Here is a 22,200-nt window from a genome sequence, read left to right as displayed (position 1 = left end):
GTAAGTACAAAGTTTACATTGTTATTGAGAAATATAATTCAATCCTTTCTAATGAAGGTTTAAGTGTGATAGTTTAAAAGAAAGTATTCATCGGTATCAATTACATCACGTGCACTTCTAATCCTAGTATTTCATCCTCACCACAAGTGGGAACAATATATTGGACCTGACCTATACACTAAACCCAGAATTTAAAAGGCTGAGTTGTCAACTAGCTTTTACCCACTTGGTTACATAATCAGTTATTGCCACTACTAGTAGGTATATGTTCTTCCTCTCAAGGTAATGTCTTTAAATGCATCTTAACAAAATTTAACCCCCATTTCATGAAAGGCTCCAAATCTAGGATTGGGTTTAAGGGCATCATATCTTTAGACATGATCAATCCTCTGACATTGGTCACACTGTGAGCAAAATTCAAGAGCGTCCTAATTTATCATTATTAGCCACCAAAATCCCACTTGGAAAATGTTCCTTGCGACGATATCCAAGGAAAAGTGATCACTTGGAAAAGTAACTGCTTGAAAAATGCTCCTTGTGATGATGTCCATGGAAAAGTGACCGCTTGGAAAATGTTCCTTGTGACGATATCCATGGCAAAATGACCACTTAGGAAATGTTCCTTATGATGATATCCATGGCAAAGTGACCTTTAACATTCACTGAAACTTTTTGTCCAATCTTCTCATGCCACACATCCACACAGAGAACCATATCCGTGCTGAGTCATTATAATTCTCCTTCAATCATAGTGACCTTCCATGACTTGACACAATTACCTTCCTCTTATTCCTATCCACTTCCTCCAAGAAATTCTCATAGGTTAAATAGGATATAATATCATATTCATTACAAATAGTTGAGCATCTAGAAATGGATTGGGAAATGTAGCTCCTAGTTTTTCTTTAGACCAAGAAATGTAATAAGCTCCAGAGTGAGTCTAGACTAGTTTTTTATGTGAATAATCTTGAAGTCAAAGTCTTACAAAAGCAACAACATCCATCTCATTAGTCTACACTAAATTATCACCTTATTAATAAAATGTAAAGGGCGAGATGGTCTAAATGAAAGAAGTTGCCTAGCCTAAACTTCTGAACACTAAAGACCATCCATAGTGCTTCTCTTTTTTAGTATAGGATTTTTCCACCATTGCTAAAAACTTGCGGCTTGCAAAATACTCCAAAATATCCACCATAACATATGGTTAGGTTGGTTGGTTGGGCAAGAAGACTTCTAATATCCACCATAACATATGGTTAGGTTGGTTGGGCAAGAAGACTTCTAATTGTTGTGTTGGATGAATCCACGTGTATACATGCAATATTATATTCCATCGAGGTTTAGGCTATGGATGGTCATCTCCCTTATCCTCTAAAATTCCTCCTCCTCTTGTATTCCTCCCCATTAGAATTTTGAATTCACTTTGGCAAGTTTGTATAGTGTGGAGTTATAATTTTGGTAGACTCATTGATGAACAATATGTAAAGACTAATGTAGCCAACAAATGATTGAACTTGCATGATGTTGGTTGGTGAGGTACCAATTTCATCTTGAGAGATTATGTGCCCCAATAATTAAAGAGAATGCGGGGGAGAGAGAGAGCTTGAGTTCCTTGCAAGCAAACACACACACACACACACAAGAGAGAGCAAGACATACGAGAGAGATGGATGGCTAAATTTTCTTCTATCTTCTTCTCTTCTTTACAACCATATAACTAAAAGATAAGAGTACATACGTAAAGGGAAAGTACTCTCCTACAATAACATACAAAATGGTCGGTCCATAGTGTGAACCTGACTATACGAGTCGATGCTATAACTATGCCATAACTCTAGTACTCCAAAGTGGCTATCACATAGCCTGTCATCCACTGGCAACATATCAACCATAATCTCATCAACCATGCCAGTGGCATGTGTGGAAGCTATCACCCAAGCAGGTCATCAATGTTTGCCTCGTAGCTTAGTTGAGCTCGATATCTCAACAATAATTCCCTCTTAAAGACACAAAATACACATTTGAAAGGATTCAAGGAAATCTTGGTAGGTCATGTTTGCTCGTTTCTTGAGTTGTTGAGTATTTCTTACATTTGAATTTTGATACTTGTGTTTGCTCGTTTCTTGAGTTGTTGAGTATTTCTTACATTTGAATTTTGATATCTCGTGTTTTACTAGTATAGCATTCTCTACTAGTATCCTTGGTACCCTCTTCCTCCGTAACCTCAACCTATGTAAGCTAAGGTGACTCTTGCCAATGATAAGGTCATCACAGGGTTTTGGGTATCCTTTTTTTCCATCGATGGTTCATCAACCCCTACCCCCAAGCACCTCTTGAACATCTTGTGCATAAGTGTTTGCCTGGTGTTGTGGGCGTCCACATATTCCTTTTCTAGGCACTTTCTACATTTCAATCATTTTGTTTGTTAATGCCTCGAGCTATTTCATGATAGCCAATAATTCACTTGAAGTTATCCTTCTTACATTTTTCTCGGTGATCTTTCAGACCAACCGATAAATTGGGCCAAATCCTTCACCAAAGCTCTTATAAGAACCCACCCAATATATTGCATATATATGATCCAAAGCTCTTGTAAAAACCCATAGGTAGGCAAATTACATTACGTACACATGCTCACAAAGGTCCTTTATCATGCCATTGACAAAGAGATTCCACCCCCCATGCCTCACCTAGCCCATCTAGGTCTTATGGCATAGCATCCCACTTACCCCCCCGAGCCCCACCCTCCAAAGAAACACAAATAGGAGCCATCCTATAATCTATCCATTCTTCCCCAAGCCCCACAGAAGGAACCTTCAATAGCTCCAATCCAACCCGTAAACAACAACCTCAACCTTCCACCCGCCACCGCCACAATCCATATTCGTAGCCCACTCAAGGAGAAGCTCCTCTTGGCTCCATCTATGATATGTTTGAGCCTCATGACTTCTTTGCACGTGACAAACCACATCCTAGAGAGAGGTGATTGAAGCAGCTCAAGCTAAAGATGCCCATTAAGAGTCACCAAGTGACCCATGAGATGGCTCCCACTACCCTTCCCAAATTCATAATTTCTTAAGCTAAAGATGCCCATCAAGAGAGTCACCAAGTGACCCATGAGACGGCTCCCTCTACGCTCCCCAACTCTTAATTTGTCCCAACCTCTCCCCCCACATTCACTTCGGTCGGCCTTCTACCCTCTTGAGCATCCCAAGGGTGGAAGGATGACTAAAGTGGAGTTGGGTATGGAAGCAACCCATACCCACCAGGATGTTATAGATTGGTCTCTCACAGACCATCTAACTCCATCAGAACCAACCCATGATTTTGTAGCTACCCCTAATACAAACATCAATACACTCATCACTGGGTCGGTCTTATCGGCCATGTACATAAGGAGAAGAATTAGAAGAACAAATCTTCCATCATGTGTGGCAGTGATGGGGCTTTTGTTGCCCAAGGCAAGGGCAAAGGAAAAGCCAAAAGCAATTTTCAGCCAAAGGCATAAGTAGTCCATGTGCACCTAACCAATTTACAAAGGAGTGGGATGTTTCTCTCATCTCGTAACACATGAGGCCACACCAAAGCTCTCAATAAATTCCATGAGGAGTATAATCACACCTTGAGCAAAGCGACCACTGGGAAGCAGCCTACCCAATACCTCGTCAACAAGCAAGCCCTGATCTCACCTAGGCACATGCCATGACAAGCAGCCTACCAAGGCCTTCTCCTCCACAAACAAGCCCTCATCACCCAGGCACATGCCAAAACTTGAAACCCTTGCCTTGGTTAATACCCCATTGGAAGGGTGCAACCAACGGAAGATAAACATGCTTCTCTAATGGGATACCAACCTCGACACTTTGCTAATCATGAGTCGGGCTCCCATGGATACCCTTACCCTCATCAACAACTAATCCTGGCCCTTTATTTTTTTCAATTCAATATCTTTTTATCAGACTTTATTTTCACCTCCACCTTCCACACCATCTTATCTTGCAGGTAACACCATGCCGCAACCTACCCTTGCCACCCTTTCTTCTTCAACTAAGCCATCTCATTCATGGAATCTTTTTCATGGATAGTACACTCCTTTATTCCATTGAATACCATCCTCTTGTGTCCAACCTAGCAACTTGGTGTCACCTGTTTGTGAATTCTATACTCTTTATTCAGGAAGATCATTTCCTCGACCTCACAGCACCACTCGGCCTCAACTTCCCCATCCATGTAACCTCACTTCACTCAGCCATGATCGCCAATGTGCTTGTACATAGTAGGATCCTCCAAAAAATCTCCAATATTTGTAATCAGGTTTGTGTTTTACTCCAATGGCATTGAGATTTGGGCAGTATGTCCAAAGCATAATGCCTCTACAAAAGCCAAATCCCATCTGGTCTCACCTCTATACCTAAGAAGTATCACAACTCACCCAAATCCTTCATTTCAAACTTCTTTTTAAGGAGCATCTTCACCTCATAAACAGTAATGTCATTGTCCCCTATGACAATCAAGTTTTCAACATAGATTACTGCTAGAACAATGCCCTTGGCAACCTTTTTCACATAAAGTGAATTATAGATATATGAAATCCAATAGTGTGACAAGATACTATCCTATCTTGTCTGAATGAGTGGCTTTATGAATCAGTTTGAGGGAGATCTCCTCAAACCTCAACTCGAGGCTTGAGACTACTCCGTGTTAACATCCGATGGGTGTGGCCCAGTAGTGTGGGACACTTAGTGTCACATGCACTCTGCACTGTAGTGCATGATGACAAGCTGGCTCATCATCATTAGTGCAACATTGTAACAGTATTAGTTCCATTCAGGATGATATTTGTCATACGCCATGACCCCATTGTAATCCTCAGTACATGATAAGTCAGGCACGAGTTACATAGGTCATTCTCAGCGATAGTAAGTCAGTCAGTCAATCTAAGTCCCTTAACCCACTTAAAGAGACGCATTCATGCATATACAGTCAGTAGAAACCTTAGGGTTTGCATTAGAAAGCATCCTGCATATTTCACATCATTCATGCATAGCATCTAGACATTGCAGGAATCCCAAATATCATCCAGTATTTATCAGGATATTTACTAGGATTTTTCAACAATGAACTATTCAAATCATGTTTTAATTTCTGACTTTGGGCTAATCACCTGAGGTCCAGGATGCCTTCCTCATGTGAATCTTCTAATGCAAAATAAATTAAGCCTAAAAGAAAAATCAAGAAGCCAAAGAGAAAAACAAAAGCACATTATTTTGGCTATGCCAAGGGGGCCATAGGGTTTTTTAGATTTTTTTGGCTACTCATGCACTTGTATGGTGAAGGAGGTTTTTAAGAGCCTCCTAAAATCATTGTGAGGGTTTAGACATTGTCCTTGGATTGATTTTCCAAGTGATAAGACCTCTTGAAATCATGTTTAAACACTATCCTTGGATTGATTTTCCAAGTGATAAGACCTATTGGAATCATTTTTAACACATTCAAGCATGATAAGCTTTAGGGATATGATTTGCAGACGTGGCAAACCAAAATCAAGTTTACACTGATGAGGAAGGGACTATGGGGTGTAATGGGGAGGGAGGATAAGGCCATTTGGGTAAGCAAGGATGAAAAGCCATTGGCAATCATTGCCTTGGGCCTTAGTGACACTTAAATCCATCACATAGATGGAAAAGAAACTTCCCTAGAGGCATGGAATACTCTTGATACATTGTTTTGAGAGCTCAATCCAAAAACTCAAAGGTCAGTCTGCTTATAAAGTTTTTTGAACTTAAGATGAATTCAAATGAGTCTCTTCCAACTCCTCTTAACTACATGAAGTGTATCCTTACACAGCTTGGAGGTATCAAGAAGACCATTGAGAAAGATGTCATTATAGTGAAGAGTCTCTCTCAAGAAGAGTATAGTAACATTGTTACCATGCTCACAAACTTGTTGGCACCAAAATTAACAAGACAAAAAGGGCAAGCAAAGGCAAGGCAACATCGAAGGGGCTACAAAGAAGGCCTCAAGAAGTTTGGTTCAAAAGCACAATTCAAAGGGTCAAATTAAAAAAAGGATTTTCTTAAGAAGTCTTACAACTTCTATAGAAAACCAAGACATGAAGAGAAGGATTATTTCTTTAAAAACAAAGCAGAAAAGGTAGGTGAAGACGACTTAAGTGGAGAAGAAGCTGAAGAGAAAGAAGAAGGGGTCTTAGCTGAGGCCAACTACATCAATAATAGTTTGAGCTCTCTAGACTAGCTAGAACAACCAGTCCTACCTGTTAGAGTCACTCCTACATCCTTAGCAAGTTATAATCATAACTAGATTCTAGCATCTGTTAGCATAATTGGTATTGTAAACCACCTTGAGTAAGACCTACAGATACTAGGATGGTTATCATAACCAACATTATAAATAGTAACTAGGGCTAGCATTGACATAATCATCGCCATGGGACATAAGGGCATTATTGTTCTACGGTCTAATATAATATGGTCCATTTAGCTTCACAAATCCACAAGAAGAAATATGCCTATTACAAATTGAGGATAATCTTGATAGCACTCAAATCTAGGTAAAGGAGGGTGCTCCCTTTCATGGTACTCAAATCTACAAGGTATTAGGGTTAGATTAGCTCCTAAGCCTATCCTAATCATTTTGTACTCTTGCCTATTTAAAGGCACCATACCTATGACCAATTTGTGTGTCTACAAGCAGCCAAGCATGCTCAACATTCTCCTCATATTGTGGGCCTTACAAAAAATTAAACAATCCATTACCCACATGGTAAAGTAATAATGATGAGAGTGGAGCATTGATTTCTAACACAATAGCCTCACAAAGTCTATCAAATATTTTAAAATATTAAACAAGTGCATTGTTTTTTAAGAATTACGACCAGCTCCATAGTGGAACGCTTGCACGAAAAAACTTTAAATTTGCCCAAGTATCCAACATAATAGCATAACTATTGCTCCATTTACTAGACTTTGGGGAGCCATAATTTCTAAGGCCTTCAAGGGTAATATAGGCCAATAATGTTCAAAACAAGTCTTCCAAGGACATTATAGGCTAACAACATGCAAAAAAAGTCTTTAACCCCTCTAAGGAAGCAAAAGGAAAGCAAGTGCAAATGAACAATAAAGTCACCATAAGTGGCAAAAAGAAAAGTTATTCTAAATATGTAAGAAATTGTGACAATAAGTTCAAAACCCAAAATAAATTTGGATGGATATATCTATAAAATTATTATCTAAAATTATCATCTAACTCCTTCCAAAAGCAAAGCTTAAGATATGGTCTTTGATGACCCTATTATGGTATTTAAATCACTTGCATCAATGAAGGCTTGTCCCACATTGAAAGACTAAGAGAAGTACCCAAAACCCTTTGAAGAAAGAAACAAATCAAAAGAGGCGATATACTTAGTTTAAGAGTGCCAAGAAAAGTACAAGAGATATTTAAACCAAATAAGGTTATAGATATAACATCCAAATGCAACACTCATTGAGCCTAGTGGACAGTTGTAAAAATTTATGAAAGAGGAGTTTGATGAGTCAAATGTGGGTTAACACACTATTTGCTAAAGTGTTTTGGTAATGAGTTACTATTTGAATAGCTCTACACTATCACACATTCGAGTTTGTCTAACACCCAAGGAGTAAGAATAATGCATATTGTCAAGACCATTGGCACATTGGGTTAACACACACTATTTACAAAAGTTTTTGGTAATGAACTATTTGAATATCCTACACTATCATATGTCTAATTCCATCTAACACCCAATGAGAAAGCATACATATTGTCAAGAGCATGGGCACATTATTGGAAGGAAACCCATGACCCAAAAGATTGGGTTGAAAGGGTGCCAACATGACTAGAAGATCCAACACTTGTCCAAGCGAAAAACCTCCATGAATGGCAACATTGTGAAAACAAATTTGCCTAAGATACTAATCAATAAACTAGGGTACTATTTTGAAAGTAATAACATAAATGTAATCTTACCCATGTATATAAAGGCTATAAGAAAATACATAAATCTTAGATGATGGTGAGGGAATAAGCATCATCACAAATCACTAATGGGAACAATGGGGACAACTTCGGTGGTGAAATTCACAAACAAAACTAGGGTAGTCTTCTTATAGGACCTCAAGATTAAGACCCTTGAAATGGCCTTGAAACACACCTTTGTGGTGATGAACTCCCACGTGTACTGTGCCCAATGTGAATGACATCTTAAGGGATAGTATATGATTAAACAATGACCGGATCTATTTAAGAACTATGACCAAGCACAAAAGTTTGTTCTTTGCACATAGAGAGTACATGCAGATCTATTTAAAAAACAATGAAGGCTATTCTTTGCACATAGAAAACACATCCAATGGAAAAAAAATTATGTTGGGCCGGCAGAAGAGGCAAAGACCACTACAAGGACTATATCACAAATAGAAAACATGTCCCATGGGCAAAGATATGTTAGTTAAAGAGTCAAAGACCATCGCAAGGTCTACATCTATTGTAAACTCTTGGTGGGTGATCATGAGGAAGACATGTGTGGACCACTACTAGACTCACACATATTTATTAGCAATGACTGACATCCCAACAATAAGCCTCATGAGGAAGACTTGTGTGGACCACTACTAGATTCACACGTATATATTAGCGATGACTGACATCTCAACAATAAGCCTCATGGCCATCACCACTCAATTTGTGGATTGAAACCATAATGTAGATAAAAAACAATCATATTCCTCAACATATTGAGTGTCCTCTCACCGAAAGATCTTAACATCTTGGTAAAAATGTGCCCAATATGGCACAATCAAACAAGGACGTGCAAAAGACTTGACTTGTTAAGAGAACACTAAAAATAAGACAAAAATGCTCATTAACATGGAAGCTAGCCATAATATCTTTTCATCAGAAACATGGGTATCCCTTGGTGGCCAATTAGTTTTCAATTCGGTGTAAACATGCAATGAATTCTTCAAATGGGAACAATAGGGCTAAATTGTAGTGGTTAAAGGAAAAATCAAGGTAGTCTTGCAGGACCTCAAGATTAAGACCTTTGCAATGACCTTAAACACACCTTTGCGGGTGATGACCCACATTGTTTGAGGAGGCACTTAGACACAAGAATTAGGAAGATTCCATGGATAAAGAGATGGTTGCATTGGATGAAAATGAGACATGGGATTTGGTGCCTTTGCCTAAGGAGAAGAAGGAAAATGGGATACAAGTGGGTCTATAAAGTAAAATAGAATTTAGATGGGTATATGAGCAAGTACAAGGCAAGATTGGTAGCCAAGGGATATACACAAACCCATGGCATTGATTATGAGGAGATCTTCAATCCAATTGCTAGGATAGCAACCATGAGAGTGGTCATTGTTATGGCTCCAGACAAAAATGGTCTTTACATCATATGGATGTGAAGACCATTTCTACATGGTGATTGATTATGAGGAGACTTTCAATTTGGTTGCTAGGATTGTAACTGTGAGAGCACTCATTTGTTATGGTTGCAGCTAAGAAATGGACTTTACATCATATAGATGTAAAGAATGCATTTTTACATGGTGATTTATAAGAGGCGGTCTACATGGTGATTTATAAGAGGAGGTCTACATGGTGATTTATAGGAGGACGTATAGTACATGGTACAGCCACCAGAATATAGATGTAAAGAATGCATTTTTACATGGTGATTTATAAGAGGCGGTCTACATGGTGATTTATAAGAGGAGGTCTACATGGTGATTTATAGGAGGACGTATAGTACATGGTACAGCCACCAGAATATGAGGACCATGCAAAAAAATAGGCTTCAAAGGAGCATGCAATTGAAGACCTTCCACTAAGCCATTCCAAAATGCTTTTAGGACACTTATAACACTAAGTAAAAATAAAGATGAGATTAAAGCCCTTAAACATATCATCAACCACTGTTTGCTCAAAATGTGTCTCTGTAAGATAGACTTGGATTTGGTACTAGCCTGGTGAGAGATACTTGTGGATCATCCTCGTGGTGTGCTCGGCATCAAAGATCTCGTGCCTAGACATCGACATCGACTTGGATATCCTACACCGACATATCTGTTTGTTTTGTATTCATTGATTATATGATCTTGGCTAGTGTGCCCGTGGATTGTTCCTGAATAAATTCTAGAAAGGGAGTGGAGTCTCTTCTCCACTCAATGTGGTGTATCGTGCAAGATCCCTATTCCCTTCTCTCTCTATATCTTTTATCTCTTGGAAACATGGTTAAGTCTGGTCACAGCACGCCCATATATATCTATATATATACATATATTGGAAAGATATGGTCACCTATCATGGATATATTTCATCACATAGGGATATCTTGATATCAACACTCATAATATACTCGAGACTTTAGGCCCCATGGATATAGATATTGGGTACACTTACGATATATTCGAGACCTGCAGATAGATATTGGAATGCAAGGAGTATGAATGTCTTCTTGGGTTGGTAATAGATTGCACGACACCGTTCGTGATGAAGGATTTGGTTGTGTCCCATGACCAAATTCCCACTGGGTATGTTTGGGTGGACCTACTCTTGGATAGTTGATTGATTGGGGCTTCAACTACATCCTCAAAAAGGATTTTATGGCTTGATGATCATGATATGGATAGCTCTACTGTGTAAGAAAACCAAGTCAAGATTTGGACTCTTATCGATTGCTTTTTGAGTAAATCTTGTGCCATCAGCACATGTTTGGGATATTTGGGCACACTTGAAGAAGGTGCAAGGACTAGTCAAAAGCATGCATGGTTTGGCATATGTCTACAAAGAAGACGCAAACGTTGGTTTATGGAATTCAGCATGGATAGCTTTGTTGAGGGGGGACGTATGCAAATGCGGCTGACTAAATTGTAGGATAGAGCTAGCACTCTATAAAGAGACTTTGTAGAGATCGGTAATGATATGATTGATAAGCAACATCGATGCAACAGAAGAGCGAAAGGGGCAGATATATAGATGCATACGGGTGAGGGACGATCCTTTGGCAACAAAGGAATCCGAGTGTAGCTCGAGGAAGGTGAGGCTAAAAAGGGTGGTGACATAGTAGCCTCCAGAATCATTTCAAAATATTTCAACAATGAGCCCAAGAGCAGCAGATAATGCAATCGCACGTCTTTTCTACCTGCAGCAATTGAAGAGAGAAGTGGCCCTATGAGCCTCTTTCTTGGGGAGAAGCAAGGCAAAGAAGATCTGCACATGCAGACCCATTGTTTACTTTTATCAACTCAATAGCGAAAGAAGGTAATGTTAAGCATTGCCAAGAATCATGGTGGAATTTTGTTTTTGCATGATATTGAATGTCTATGAGCTGTATCACAAAAACATTCAAAAATTTGACTTCTTTAGTAATGTGATGTGTACAAAATGATATTTATGTTATCAGCATTACAAATTATTAGTTAATTAACATATTCTCTCAATTTTCATGTTGCATGGTTCTTTAAAAAGGCCCATTATTTTGTAGATCTTTTCAGGTAGCGAAGTGACTGATGAGGGACAAAGAAGAAGATGCTATAAGCATTTGCTACTGTTCAACACTTGGCCATGAAATTGGCTGATGCAAAAACAGTTGAAAGAAAAGACATACTGTTGGTTAGGGTAAAGACATATACCTAGATGAATCCAAAAACATGCCCAAATTCACCTTATAAGAAAGTGCAATTTATAACCTCATGGTAGTCATCCACAAGAAAATAAACCATCAACTCCATTATGGTGCAATTTATAACCTCATGGTAGTCATCCACAAGAAAATAAACCATCAACTCCATTATGCATAGTATAGACTAGATACTACGACATCCCCACTAACGTCATCAGTGCCCAATAGTGGGTGTAGAACTTGGTATTAATATATGCTCCCTCACACACATACTCCACGTGCACACACACACACGCATATATATATACTTTGGCTACATACTGTTGGTTAAGGTAAAGACAATGGTTGCAGAAAGAATTTATTTCAATCCCCACCCTGCATTGAAAGGGTACCCTTTCTAAGATCAAAGGCACCTGGCATCTCGAAGTAAAAATAATTCCCTTTGAGGAACCACTAGACTCCTGACACTTAAAGCCAGGAGATATTTAGGTCTTCAGGAAAATAGAAAAATCGCATACATTAGGCTCTACTATTCAAGCTTTTTGGAGTCTGAGACTTACAAATTGATTCAAAACAGATACACTTACTCCATCCCACACAGATGGTGTTGTTGGAAGACTGACAAGTTTCTCCACCAATGGCATATCTGCAGGCAAAACATATGCAAAGACCGTGTATTTGGGATACCATTCCTCATGATTAGCAAGGCTGATAAAAAAATCAGGGCCATTGTCGATCCAACCTACTGTGCCCCTCCTAATGCTAGGACATGCCTCTTTTTGAATCTCTTTGAAAAGCAGACCCTGAGCTTCCAAAGAGCCTTGCACCAGAGCATATGGAGGACCGGATTCACTCTGGAGAAAAACATAATCCATCAATTACCAAAAGAACTTTAAAAAAGCAACATGCACGGGCATGCTCATCATGAGGAAAGGAAGTGTCAAACCTGGTTGATGCGGCTGCCTGTTTCATCCCATATATTTCCACGGCTCTCAGCACGATAGAAATGGCAGCCCGCACAGTGCCGGTTTTTTACTAACTCAAGCAAATATGCTATGGACATTGGAGCACATTCTGGCAGCATCTGAAACATAAAATTGATAATAAAATAACAAGTATGCGACGCTGTTGCCTAGCCCTAAGCAATTAGTAAGCAAGCAAGCAAAACAGTTAGAATGATAACAATGAAATAGTGAAGCAAGCAATAGTCAAGCAGGCAAAAGACAACACACAGCAATGCTAACAGATGAGCAATCATTTAACAAACCAATAGACTGTCACGTGCATCCCGCACTTGGATGCCACGTAGACATTTCTGTACAGAAGGTGCAGGACCTGGGATGGTGAACTGGTCCCATGTGAGCCCAGTCCGGGACGAGTCAGCCACCAGGGATCCATCTCAGTCGTCCGAGGTCAGGTGTGCATTGTCCTGCACATGAGTCTAAGGTCAGGTGTGCACTGTCCTGCACATGAAACAGTGCCAGTCCGCGCTGTGAGTCTCCCTCTAGTATGATGTCAATGGTTCTGTGTATCTGGTATGGTACCGGATGCCAGATCACTGAGTAGATTATGTTTAGGACAAGGGGCCAGCCCATAGGGCTACCCCGGATCTGAGTGTGGACATGGGAATGGTGTAGAACCACCCCCATGAGGGCCAGGAAGGCCCAGGCTGAACCCACCAGCCATGGAGGGGCTGTGGGACAGCCCTAGGGCACAGATAAGGCAATCTCCAGGAGATTACAGCCTTTATATGGCTGTAGGGCATGTATGGGGCAGCCCATACAGGCTGCCCAGCCCTGGGATTGTGGACAAAAGTTGTGTCCAGTCAGTCAGAAGCAGGCGCATCACTTTCAGCCTGTTAGGAATAAAAGGCAGTATTTTTTGAGATTTAATTCAGCATTTATTGCTGAATTTCCACCAGTCGTGGGACATAGCCTGATTTTCAGCTGGCCGACTGCTCCTGAGGAGGAGTATAAATAGTGGAGGCCATAATCCCATCATTCATCTCAGTTTTCACCAAGTGCTCAAGCCAATCAAGGGCCAGTCAAGCCAAGGAGATTGCCAAGCAAAGGGGTGGACTTCTGAAGGTCAAGGGCAGGATTTTCCAGCCAACAAAAGGTCAAGTTTTCTGTATTTGTTTTTCAGATTTACATCATTCTAATAAAGCAAATACACCATCCGTGGTGGGGGCCCTACAGAGGGTAATTGGGACCCAATACTGTGTCCTCTCCATCGCCCCCTTCTCTCTCTATTTTCTGCACATCTCCTTTCAGTTTGTGAGTTAATTCCGTCGCGAAAAGAGTGCTGATTTCTGAGTTTTGAAGTACCGATCCTTCTCCGAAGCTTCCGCATACTACAGTGGTATCAGAGCCTACTTCAAGGACAAAGATTCAGCAAAGAAAACCAGAAAATTTTTTCGCTCGTGTGGTTGGTTTTTAGACGCCGGTGGACTACCCCTTTCGGAGTGACTCTTGTCCCTCGAAGGACGGTTGGTTTTTAGCCTCCAGAAGTCTCCCACACAGACCTTTGGACGCCAAATTGACACCAGCGGCGCCCTCGAATCATTTTCCCGAGAAAATGAATTTCAGTAAGTACAATGGTAAACTCGATCCCACAACTCTTTATTCATGGTTACATCAATTTGAAGCTTACTTTGCCGCAGTTAGGAAAACAGATACTGACAAAGTGATCTTAGCTAGTTGGTACTTGGAAGGTGAGGCCATTCCTTGGTGGACTCAGTGGGCTCATGCCCACACCAGAGCAGGTATGGCAGCTTATGTGTGGGACGAGTTCGTCCGCGACCTTAAGCAACGGTTTCTACCGCCCCACTACCTTGAGCGACTCGACGAGTTCAGGGGAGCGCGTCAGAACGCGCAACCAGTCCTTCAGTTTGCCGATAAAATTTCGACCTTGTGTCTGCAATTAGGCTTATCTGATACGGACAAGAAATGGCAGTTTTTGTATGGCCTGGACACGCAAATCCAATGGGAGGTGCGTATGTTTAGGCCAGCCACCTTTGAGGACGCACTCTCGCTTGCGCAGAGTGCAGAAATGAAACACAATGGTGGCAAGCCCAAGACTTCCCAGCCGGCTTCTCCCAAGGCTAACGCCTCGGGGGGCAAAAGCCAGAACCAGACGGGGTCTTCCCCAGGACAGAGCCCGGGAGCCTCTGGCTCCAAGAACTCGAACAATGCGTCTAAGCTTACTCCAGACCAAAAAGCGGAGGCAGGCAAGACAGGTGGCAAGTTGAGTGCTGAGGAGCTTTCTCAGTACAAGAAGGAGGGTAGATGTTTCTTTTGTCACACAAAAGGACATACTTCTCGGGATTGTCCGAAGAAGCCTCCAAAGGCCGCCGCCGCCTCCACAGCTTCCGTGGTGAGCACAGCTCCCACACAGACCCCAGCGGCTACCCCTAGTTCTTCAACCCCCGGTGCTTCAGTTGGAGCAATTATTAGCCGGGAGCTCAAAGATAAGCAGAAGGGCGCCCATGACCAGAAGTATGAGCGCAACGAATTGCTCAAGTCCTTTGGCTACATAGGTGGCCAGAGAGTCGTTGTCTTGTTTGACAGCGGCAGCACGGAGGATGTGGTCACGGAACAAGCCGCTAGGCGTGCCCGTTTCGAGCTAACTCCGGTGGACAAACAGGTTAAGGGTTTTAGCACAGGTATGACAACGAGCGTCAAGTATGAAGCTCTAGGTGCTAAGTTAGTGATTCAGGGCACAGAGTTTGTGCGTGACTTTATGGTTGCCCCTCTTGTAGGAGCAGACATAATTTTGGGTATCCAGTGGTTTCACAAGTTTCTTCCTGATGTCAAGTGGGACAAGCACACGTTCCAGATCGATCAGAATGTGTCAAACACCCCGGTGACCATTAAGTGTGAGCCAGGTATTCCAAACTTTCCGCTCATAAGCCACTTGCAGGCTAAGCGAGTAGTCAGGAAAGGCGCACAGTGTGCGATGATTTACATCCAGACAGCCCAGACGGTGGCCAGTGCTTCCGAGAAGTACTCGGTTCTCCATGAAAAGTTCCAGAAGATTGACCTCCTCCCCAGCTCCCCCCGTCCAGACCGGAGGATCACAAGATTGACCTCCTCCCAGGCTCGGAACCCCCGAGCAAGTTTCCGTATCGCCTTTCTAAGGCAACGGAATTGGAGTTGGACCGCCAACTCCAAGAATTGTTGTAAGCTGGCTTCATCCGCCCCAGCGTGTCGCCATTTGCAGCACCGATCTTGTTTGTCAAGAAGAAAGATGGATCTTCTCGGTTGTGTGTCGATTATCGTGCACTCAACAAGCTGACTATCAAGAGCAGATTCCCGATGCCTCGAATTGACTATATTCTCAAGAGGCTGAATGGAGCTAAGGTGTTCTCCAAACTGGATTTAAAGAGTGGGTACCACCAGGTACGGATTGTAGAGGGGGACATCCCCAAAACAGCCTTCCGTACAGAACGGGCCCACTATGAATTTGTGGTCATGCCATTTGGTTTGACGAACGCCCCAGCTACATTTGACCGCATGATGATGCGTGTTTTTCGGGAGTTGATTGGAGAGTGTGTGTTCATATTTTTGGACGACATACTCATATTTTCAGCTACAGTTGAGCAGCATGACATTGATGTGGAGAAAGTCCTTAAGTTGCTGGAAAGCAACGAGCTCTACGTCAATGAAAAGAAGTCAGAATTTTATCTGTTCCAGGTACATTACTTGGGATATATAATTAGTGCTGAAGGCATTGGACTGGATCCGGCTAAAGTGGCCGAGATTGTTAACTGGGAAGTACCACAAACAGCTTATGACATTAGATCATTTGTGGGTATATGCCAGGCATATTCCACCCACATTGACAAGTTTTCCGACCTCTCGGCAGATCTCACCGATCTGCTAAAGGGAGTGAAAACAAGAAGGCAAAAGATTCGAATGACTCCACGAGCGTTGGAGGCATTCCAGAACCTCAAGGTGGCTTTGTCAGAAGCGCCTTGTTTAGCCCTTGCCTCGTGGGACGAACCATTTCAAGTGATCACCGATGCGAGTAACATCGCAATTGGAGGTGTATTGCAACAGAATGGTCATCCGGTAGCTTACATGTCTCGTAAGTTACTGCCCGTCGAAAAGAACTACTCAGTCTATGATCGTGAACTCCTAGCAATTATACAGGCCTTGAAACATTGGAAACATTTCCTGTATGGTCGTGACTTCGAGGTTCGCACTGACCATCAGGCATTGCGCTGGATTCAGACGATGCCAAGTGCACAGTGGAGTGATCGACAACACCGCTGGAGTCAGATATTCCAGCAGTTCGGTGGTATGATTGAGTACCTTCCAAGAAAGGCCAATCCAGTGGCCGATGCTTTGAGCAGGAAGGGACAAGTATCTGCGATTCAGACCACTAGACTTGACCTTGTTGGTACAGGACTAGAAGACATGAAGCACACGTACGCGGATTCCGAGGAATTCGGTACTCAGTGGGAACAGGCATTGGATGCCACAGGACCATGCCATTTTCTGATACGCGATGGTTGGCTTTTCTACAAAGGCCGACTATGTGTCATGAAATCATTCCGGGCAGCTCTTCTCCATGATACCCATGACGCCATTACAGGTGGTCATAGGGGCATGAATTCGACTCTGGAGAAATTAGAACGGCAATACTATTGCCAAAGATGAGGCGTGATGTATTTACATATGTACAACGTTGTGACATTTGTCAAAAGGTGAAAGCTCCTCGTGGAAAGAAGATAGGGTTGTTACAGCCTTTGCCAATTCCTGAGGGTCCTTTCCAGGACATTTCGATGGACTTTGTCACAAATCTGCCTCCCAGTCCGAGTAAGCGTAATACGCAGTGTTTAACTATTGTTGATAGGTTCAGCAAATTTGTTATGCTTATTCCTTGCAGGGCCAATGTGACCGCCGAGGATGTTGCCCAGCTATTCATTCGGCATTGGTACCCGATTGGCGGGATTCCTAGAACCATAGTGTCAGACCGAGATGCCAAGTTTACCAGTCATTTTTGGAGGACATTGTTTAATAATTTTGGTACTAAGTTGAATTTTTCCAGTGCATTCCACCCACAGACAGATGGCCAGACAGAGATATACAACCAGTTGGCCTTTGATGTGCTGAAGTGTTATGTCCACGATCAGCAAGGTAAGTGGGAATCGTTTTTGCCTTTAGTTCAAGCTGTTTTGAATGACTCTTTTTCTTCAGCTATTGGCAGGACTCCATATGAGGCAGCGTTTGAAAGACCTTTTCAGTCGTTGTTAACCAGGACTTCGTCTTCAGTACCAGAGGCGAACAGAGTGACGGAGTCTTACCAGGAGATTTTAGAGTCAATAAAGGACAGATTGGCTAAAGCACAAGAGGCCTATACTCGACAGGCCAATAAAGACCGAAGGGATATGACGTTTTCGGGAAGGAGATTGGGTGTATCTTCGGATTATGAAGCAAAGATTGAAGCAGGTGGGCAAGCAATGCCCAAAGTTGTCTTTCAGGAGCTTCGGACCATTTCCCATCCGGAAAAAGACTAATGAGGTGTCTATGCAGTTAAAGCTACCTCCGAGTTGGACTATGCACGATGTATTTCATGTCAGTTGGTTAAAGCCATATGCAGGTCCACCCCCTTCAGAGGTCAAAGACGAAGCGGAACCAGACATTGTTGATGAAGCAGAAGTAATGGTTCCAGAACAGATCCTTTTGCATTGTTTCAAGCATGGCTCAGGCCGAAGACTACGACAGTTCCTCACGAAGTTTCAGGACCAAGGAACTCATGAAGCGGTATGGCTCGACAAAGAATTTTTCGAAGACTATCCGGCATTATTGACGGATTATTTGGAGGCTATGCAGCTTCCGTCAAGTTAAGCAGAAGGGGATGTCACGTGCATCCCGCACTTGGATGCCACGTAGACATTTCTGTACAGAAGGTGCAGGACCTGGGATGGTGAACTGGTCCCATGTGAGCCCAGTCCGGGACGAGTCAGCCAGGGATCCATCTCAGTCATCCGAGGTCAGGTGTGCATTGTCTTGCACATGAGTCTAAGGTCAGGTGTGCACTGTCCTGCACATGAAACAGTGCCAGTCCGCGCTGTGAGTCTCCCTCTAGAATGATGTCAGTGGTTCTGTGTATCTGGTATGGTACCGGATGCCAGATCACTGAGTAGATTTTGTTTAGGACAAGGGGCCAGCTCATAGGGCTACCCCGGATCTGAGTGTGGACATGGGAATGGTGTAGAACCACCCCCATGAGGGCCAGGAAGGCCCAGGCTGAACCCACCAGCCATGGAGGGGCTGTGGGACAGCCCTAGGGATAAGGCAATCTCCAGGAGATTACAGCCTTTATATGGCTGTAGGGCATGTATGGGGCAGCCCATACAGGCTGCCCAGCCCTGGGATTGTGGACAAAAGTTGTGTCCAGTCAGTCAGAAGCAGGCGCATCACTTTCAGCCTGTTAGGAATAAAAGGCAGTATTTTTTGAGATTTAATTCAGCATTTATTGCTGAATTTCCACCAGTCGTGGGACATAGCCTGATTTTCAGCTGGTCGACTACTCCTGAGGAGGAGTATAAATAGTGGAGGCCATAATCCCATCATTCATCTCAGTTTTCACCAAGTGCTCAAGCCAATCAAGGGCCAGTCAAGCCAAGGAGATTGCCAAGCAAAGGGGTGGACTTCTGAAGGTCAAGGGCAGGATTTTCCAGCCAAGAAAAGGTCAAGTTTTCTTATTTGTTTTTCAGATTTACATCATTCTAATAAAGCAAATACACCATCCGTGGTGGGGGCCCTACAGAGGGTAATTGGGACCCAATACTGTGTCCTCTCCATCTCCCCCTTCTCTCTCTATTTTCTGCACATCTCCTTTCAGTTTGTGCGTTAATTCCGTCGCGAAAAGAGTGCTGATTTCTGAGTTTTGAAGTACCGATCCTTCTCCGAAGCTTCCGCATACTACATAGACATCAAGCCACAACCTAAAAACCCCATCCAAGGTCGTCTGAACTCCCAAATGGGTCAGAAACCCCCAGACAAAGTTGTTTGCGGTTTCATCCCTCAAGTCCTGAACTTGTCCCTCTTGTGAAACACATGGTACATCGGTGTATGCAAGCTGCTACCAAACCAATCGCTCAGCTAGTACCTTGCTGCTTAGCTAAATCAGTTCTCACCAGACATGAATGACATTCTCCTCTATCTTACTCCCTTTGGAGTATTTGCTTTACTTATAAGAGAAAAGTTAGTAAAGGCTTACAACTGCTGGCTGCTTCAGAGAATTCTCATTAGACAATCTATCCCGACGCAAGCAGCATCAATTCTCCAATATCCAGTTCCCCTTGGCTGCACACCGGTGGGATCTGCTCTGCTCAAACATTGTTTATTGAAGTGCTGACCTTATAGAGTTAAGATTTGTCATGCCAAGCTTTGTTTCTTTGGATTTTACACGTCCCATATTAATAGGATTCCCCCAAGGATGGGTAGGTGATTGCGAATTCTAGAGGGCTTAGGCAAGCGCATGAAGTGGCCAATGTAAATAGAAATTGCTAAGGGGATGCCAGAGGCTGTAGAGCTCTTGTGCCTATGTGCTAGGGTTTGAAAAGAGAGCAGCGGAATCATATACACAACACACACAATAGCCCTAAACTACTGATTTGTTTTATGTACAAAAAAGAAGTGTTACAACTGAATTTCTAGTACAAGAGATAATTGAAGACGTTTGACCATGATTCAGCCTGTGGCCCTGCCGAAGAATCTCCTTGACAAGCCCCTGTGCCAAAGAATCGTTTTGTAGGCTTCAATCGCTGAGAATGCAGATGAGAATGAAGGAAAACCTATGCATGTATATATAGGTCCCATCAGTGCTGGTCGGCCACCTTTACTGCTGTCAGAATGTTCTGAGGACTGCCCACGACCTGCTCCTACTAGCCGACTGCAACATGGCACTTGCCCACGGGCCTGTGCATGCTGCCCACTGGCTCCTGCGCCTGCTGCCCGACTCCTACACGTGAGGTGTGTCACATTCTCCCCCACTTGCATTGCAGAGCTGTCCGCACGGTGTCACATGAAGTGTCCTTTCATAAAAGGAAAAGGTCCAAGTAAAGCTCATCCAAGGTACCTGAACACTGCAAGACCACTGTGTGTCCTCTGCGAAGGCTCACATTCCGTCCTCACCATCAGCACAAAAACCTGCAAAGAGACCTACAGATGACCAAATCTCACCTGATCTAGCACTTTCTGTTTGTCCAATCATCCAAGAAGAAACCGCTTATATCCTCCAGTAGCCCACGGGAAGAACACTATAGAGAAAGGCCTGGCAAAACTCCACTATCCACATGCCATTCACTAATGCATCAGCTCAGATGGATCACAATACCTGCTTGCACCAACTCTAATGCACCCTCAAGGATGAAAGCAGAACCAAGTACAATACTCCCCAGAAGAGCTGCATCAAATTTGTATCCACCAGTACTGCTTGGCACATATATGTCTAGACTATCATCTCCTTGTGGAACATACTATCCAAGTAATACCTCCTCTAATACATGGAGGCAAAAACTCCGAATGTTGTTGGTATAGTCTCCAAGAAATTCGTGCACTGTGAAGACACACCAAATGGCATATCCTCCCAAGCTGAAGACAAATTCAGTGACATGTCCTCTTGTGGTGCCTCCATGACATCAATCACAGAAGATACTCCACCCAAAGCAACCAGTAGGTGAGAAGAGCCCTCTTGTACTAGCCCAAAAACTAAAGCGACCGCCACTGAAGCCAAAGATTCTCCACTAGTGCAAATAGCAATTGGCTCTCCCTCAAAGATCTGGTTGGAAACTTCCTTTGTTTATGCCTATGGCCTGATGCAATGAAGTACGCTTGGTGTGTGCTCCATCTGAGAAATGAGAAATGAGAAAAGCTGAGACGCACACACATGCATCTCTTTCACACTCATTCTCTGGTTCTGAAGAAGCCTCCTCCTCGAACTGCTCCTCCAAGTTCCTTGGATAATCCTTCACAATGTGCTCGGTGGAGTCACACTTGAAACATTGACTGGCTAGTCACTTGGCTCGGAACTCCTCCTAAGAGAGTCGTGTCCGTGAAACTCCCCCACTCGAACTATTGTTATCCTCCATGGCAAGAACATCAGGAATCCCCTTGCCTTACACTGTTGGACTTTTTGCCAAGTCCTTGTAAGACCTATCTTGTAAACACCTGCGATTAAGCATAACATGGGAACATAAAGACATTGGCATCTAGCTCAACGCCCAACCATAAAGCCATTCAAGTCACCCCCAATCATGGAGGTTAGTAGGATCAAAGACATGGCTCCATGTGCAAAGCCTAGGCGTCCCATACCACTAAGACACACACCTCAAGTGTATGCATAGTGTAGTCTCATGGGCCTCGAGTCCAAGTTTGATCCCCAAGATCACTTATGATGCTTTGTAAATACCACTAACCTCCCCATAAGATGCCTAATCTCCAGTCTCTTGTTAACCTAAGCCGAGGATCGACCTCTTAACCCTGCTAGAGCCGTAGGGACATAACAATCTTAGATTT

General features: G+C 42.8%; 1 protein-coding gene across 2 annotated transcripts in view; it reads right to left on the bottom strand.

Annotated features, from left to right (window-relative positions):
- Positions 1-11,818: 11,818 nt before the first annotated feature.
- Positions 11,819-22,200, bottom strand: part of LOC147634157 (uncharacterized) — a 59,952-nt gene continuing 49,570 nt past the window's right edge. The window contains exons 4-6 of one of the 2 annotated variants that reach the window (XM_086805306.1): positions 12,615-12,752; positions 12,411-12,522; positions 11,819-12,314 (exon numbers count right to left, since the gene is read on the bottom strand). In XM_086805306.1, the coding sequence (XP_086661432.1) occupies positions 12,202-12,314; positions 12,411-12,522; positions 12,615-12,752 (363 nt within the window). In that variant the 3' untranslated portion in view covers positions 11,819-12,201. Of the gene's footprint in view, positions 12,523-12,614; positions 12,753-22,200 lie in introns of both variants that reach the window. The other variant, XM_086805304.1, reaches the window with a different exon arrangement.

This window comes from Cibotium barometz, chromosome 11, assembly GCF_041138505.1.
Source record: "Cibotium barometz isolate CiBa-2024 chromosome 11, ASM4113850v1, whole genome shotgun sequence".
Classification (NCBI taxonomy): Eukaryota; Viridiplantae; Streptophyta; class Polypodiopsida; order Cyatheales; family Cibotiaceae; genus Cibotium; species Cibotium barometz.
The sequence above is the reverse complement of the archived record's forward strand: the minus strand, read 5'-3'. Positions and strand labels throughout refer to the sequence as shown.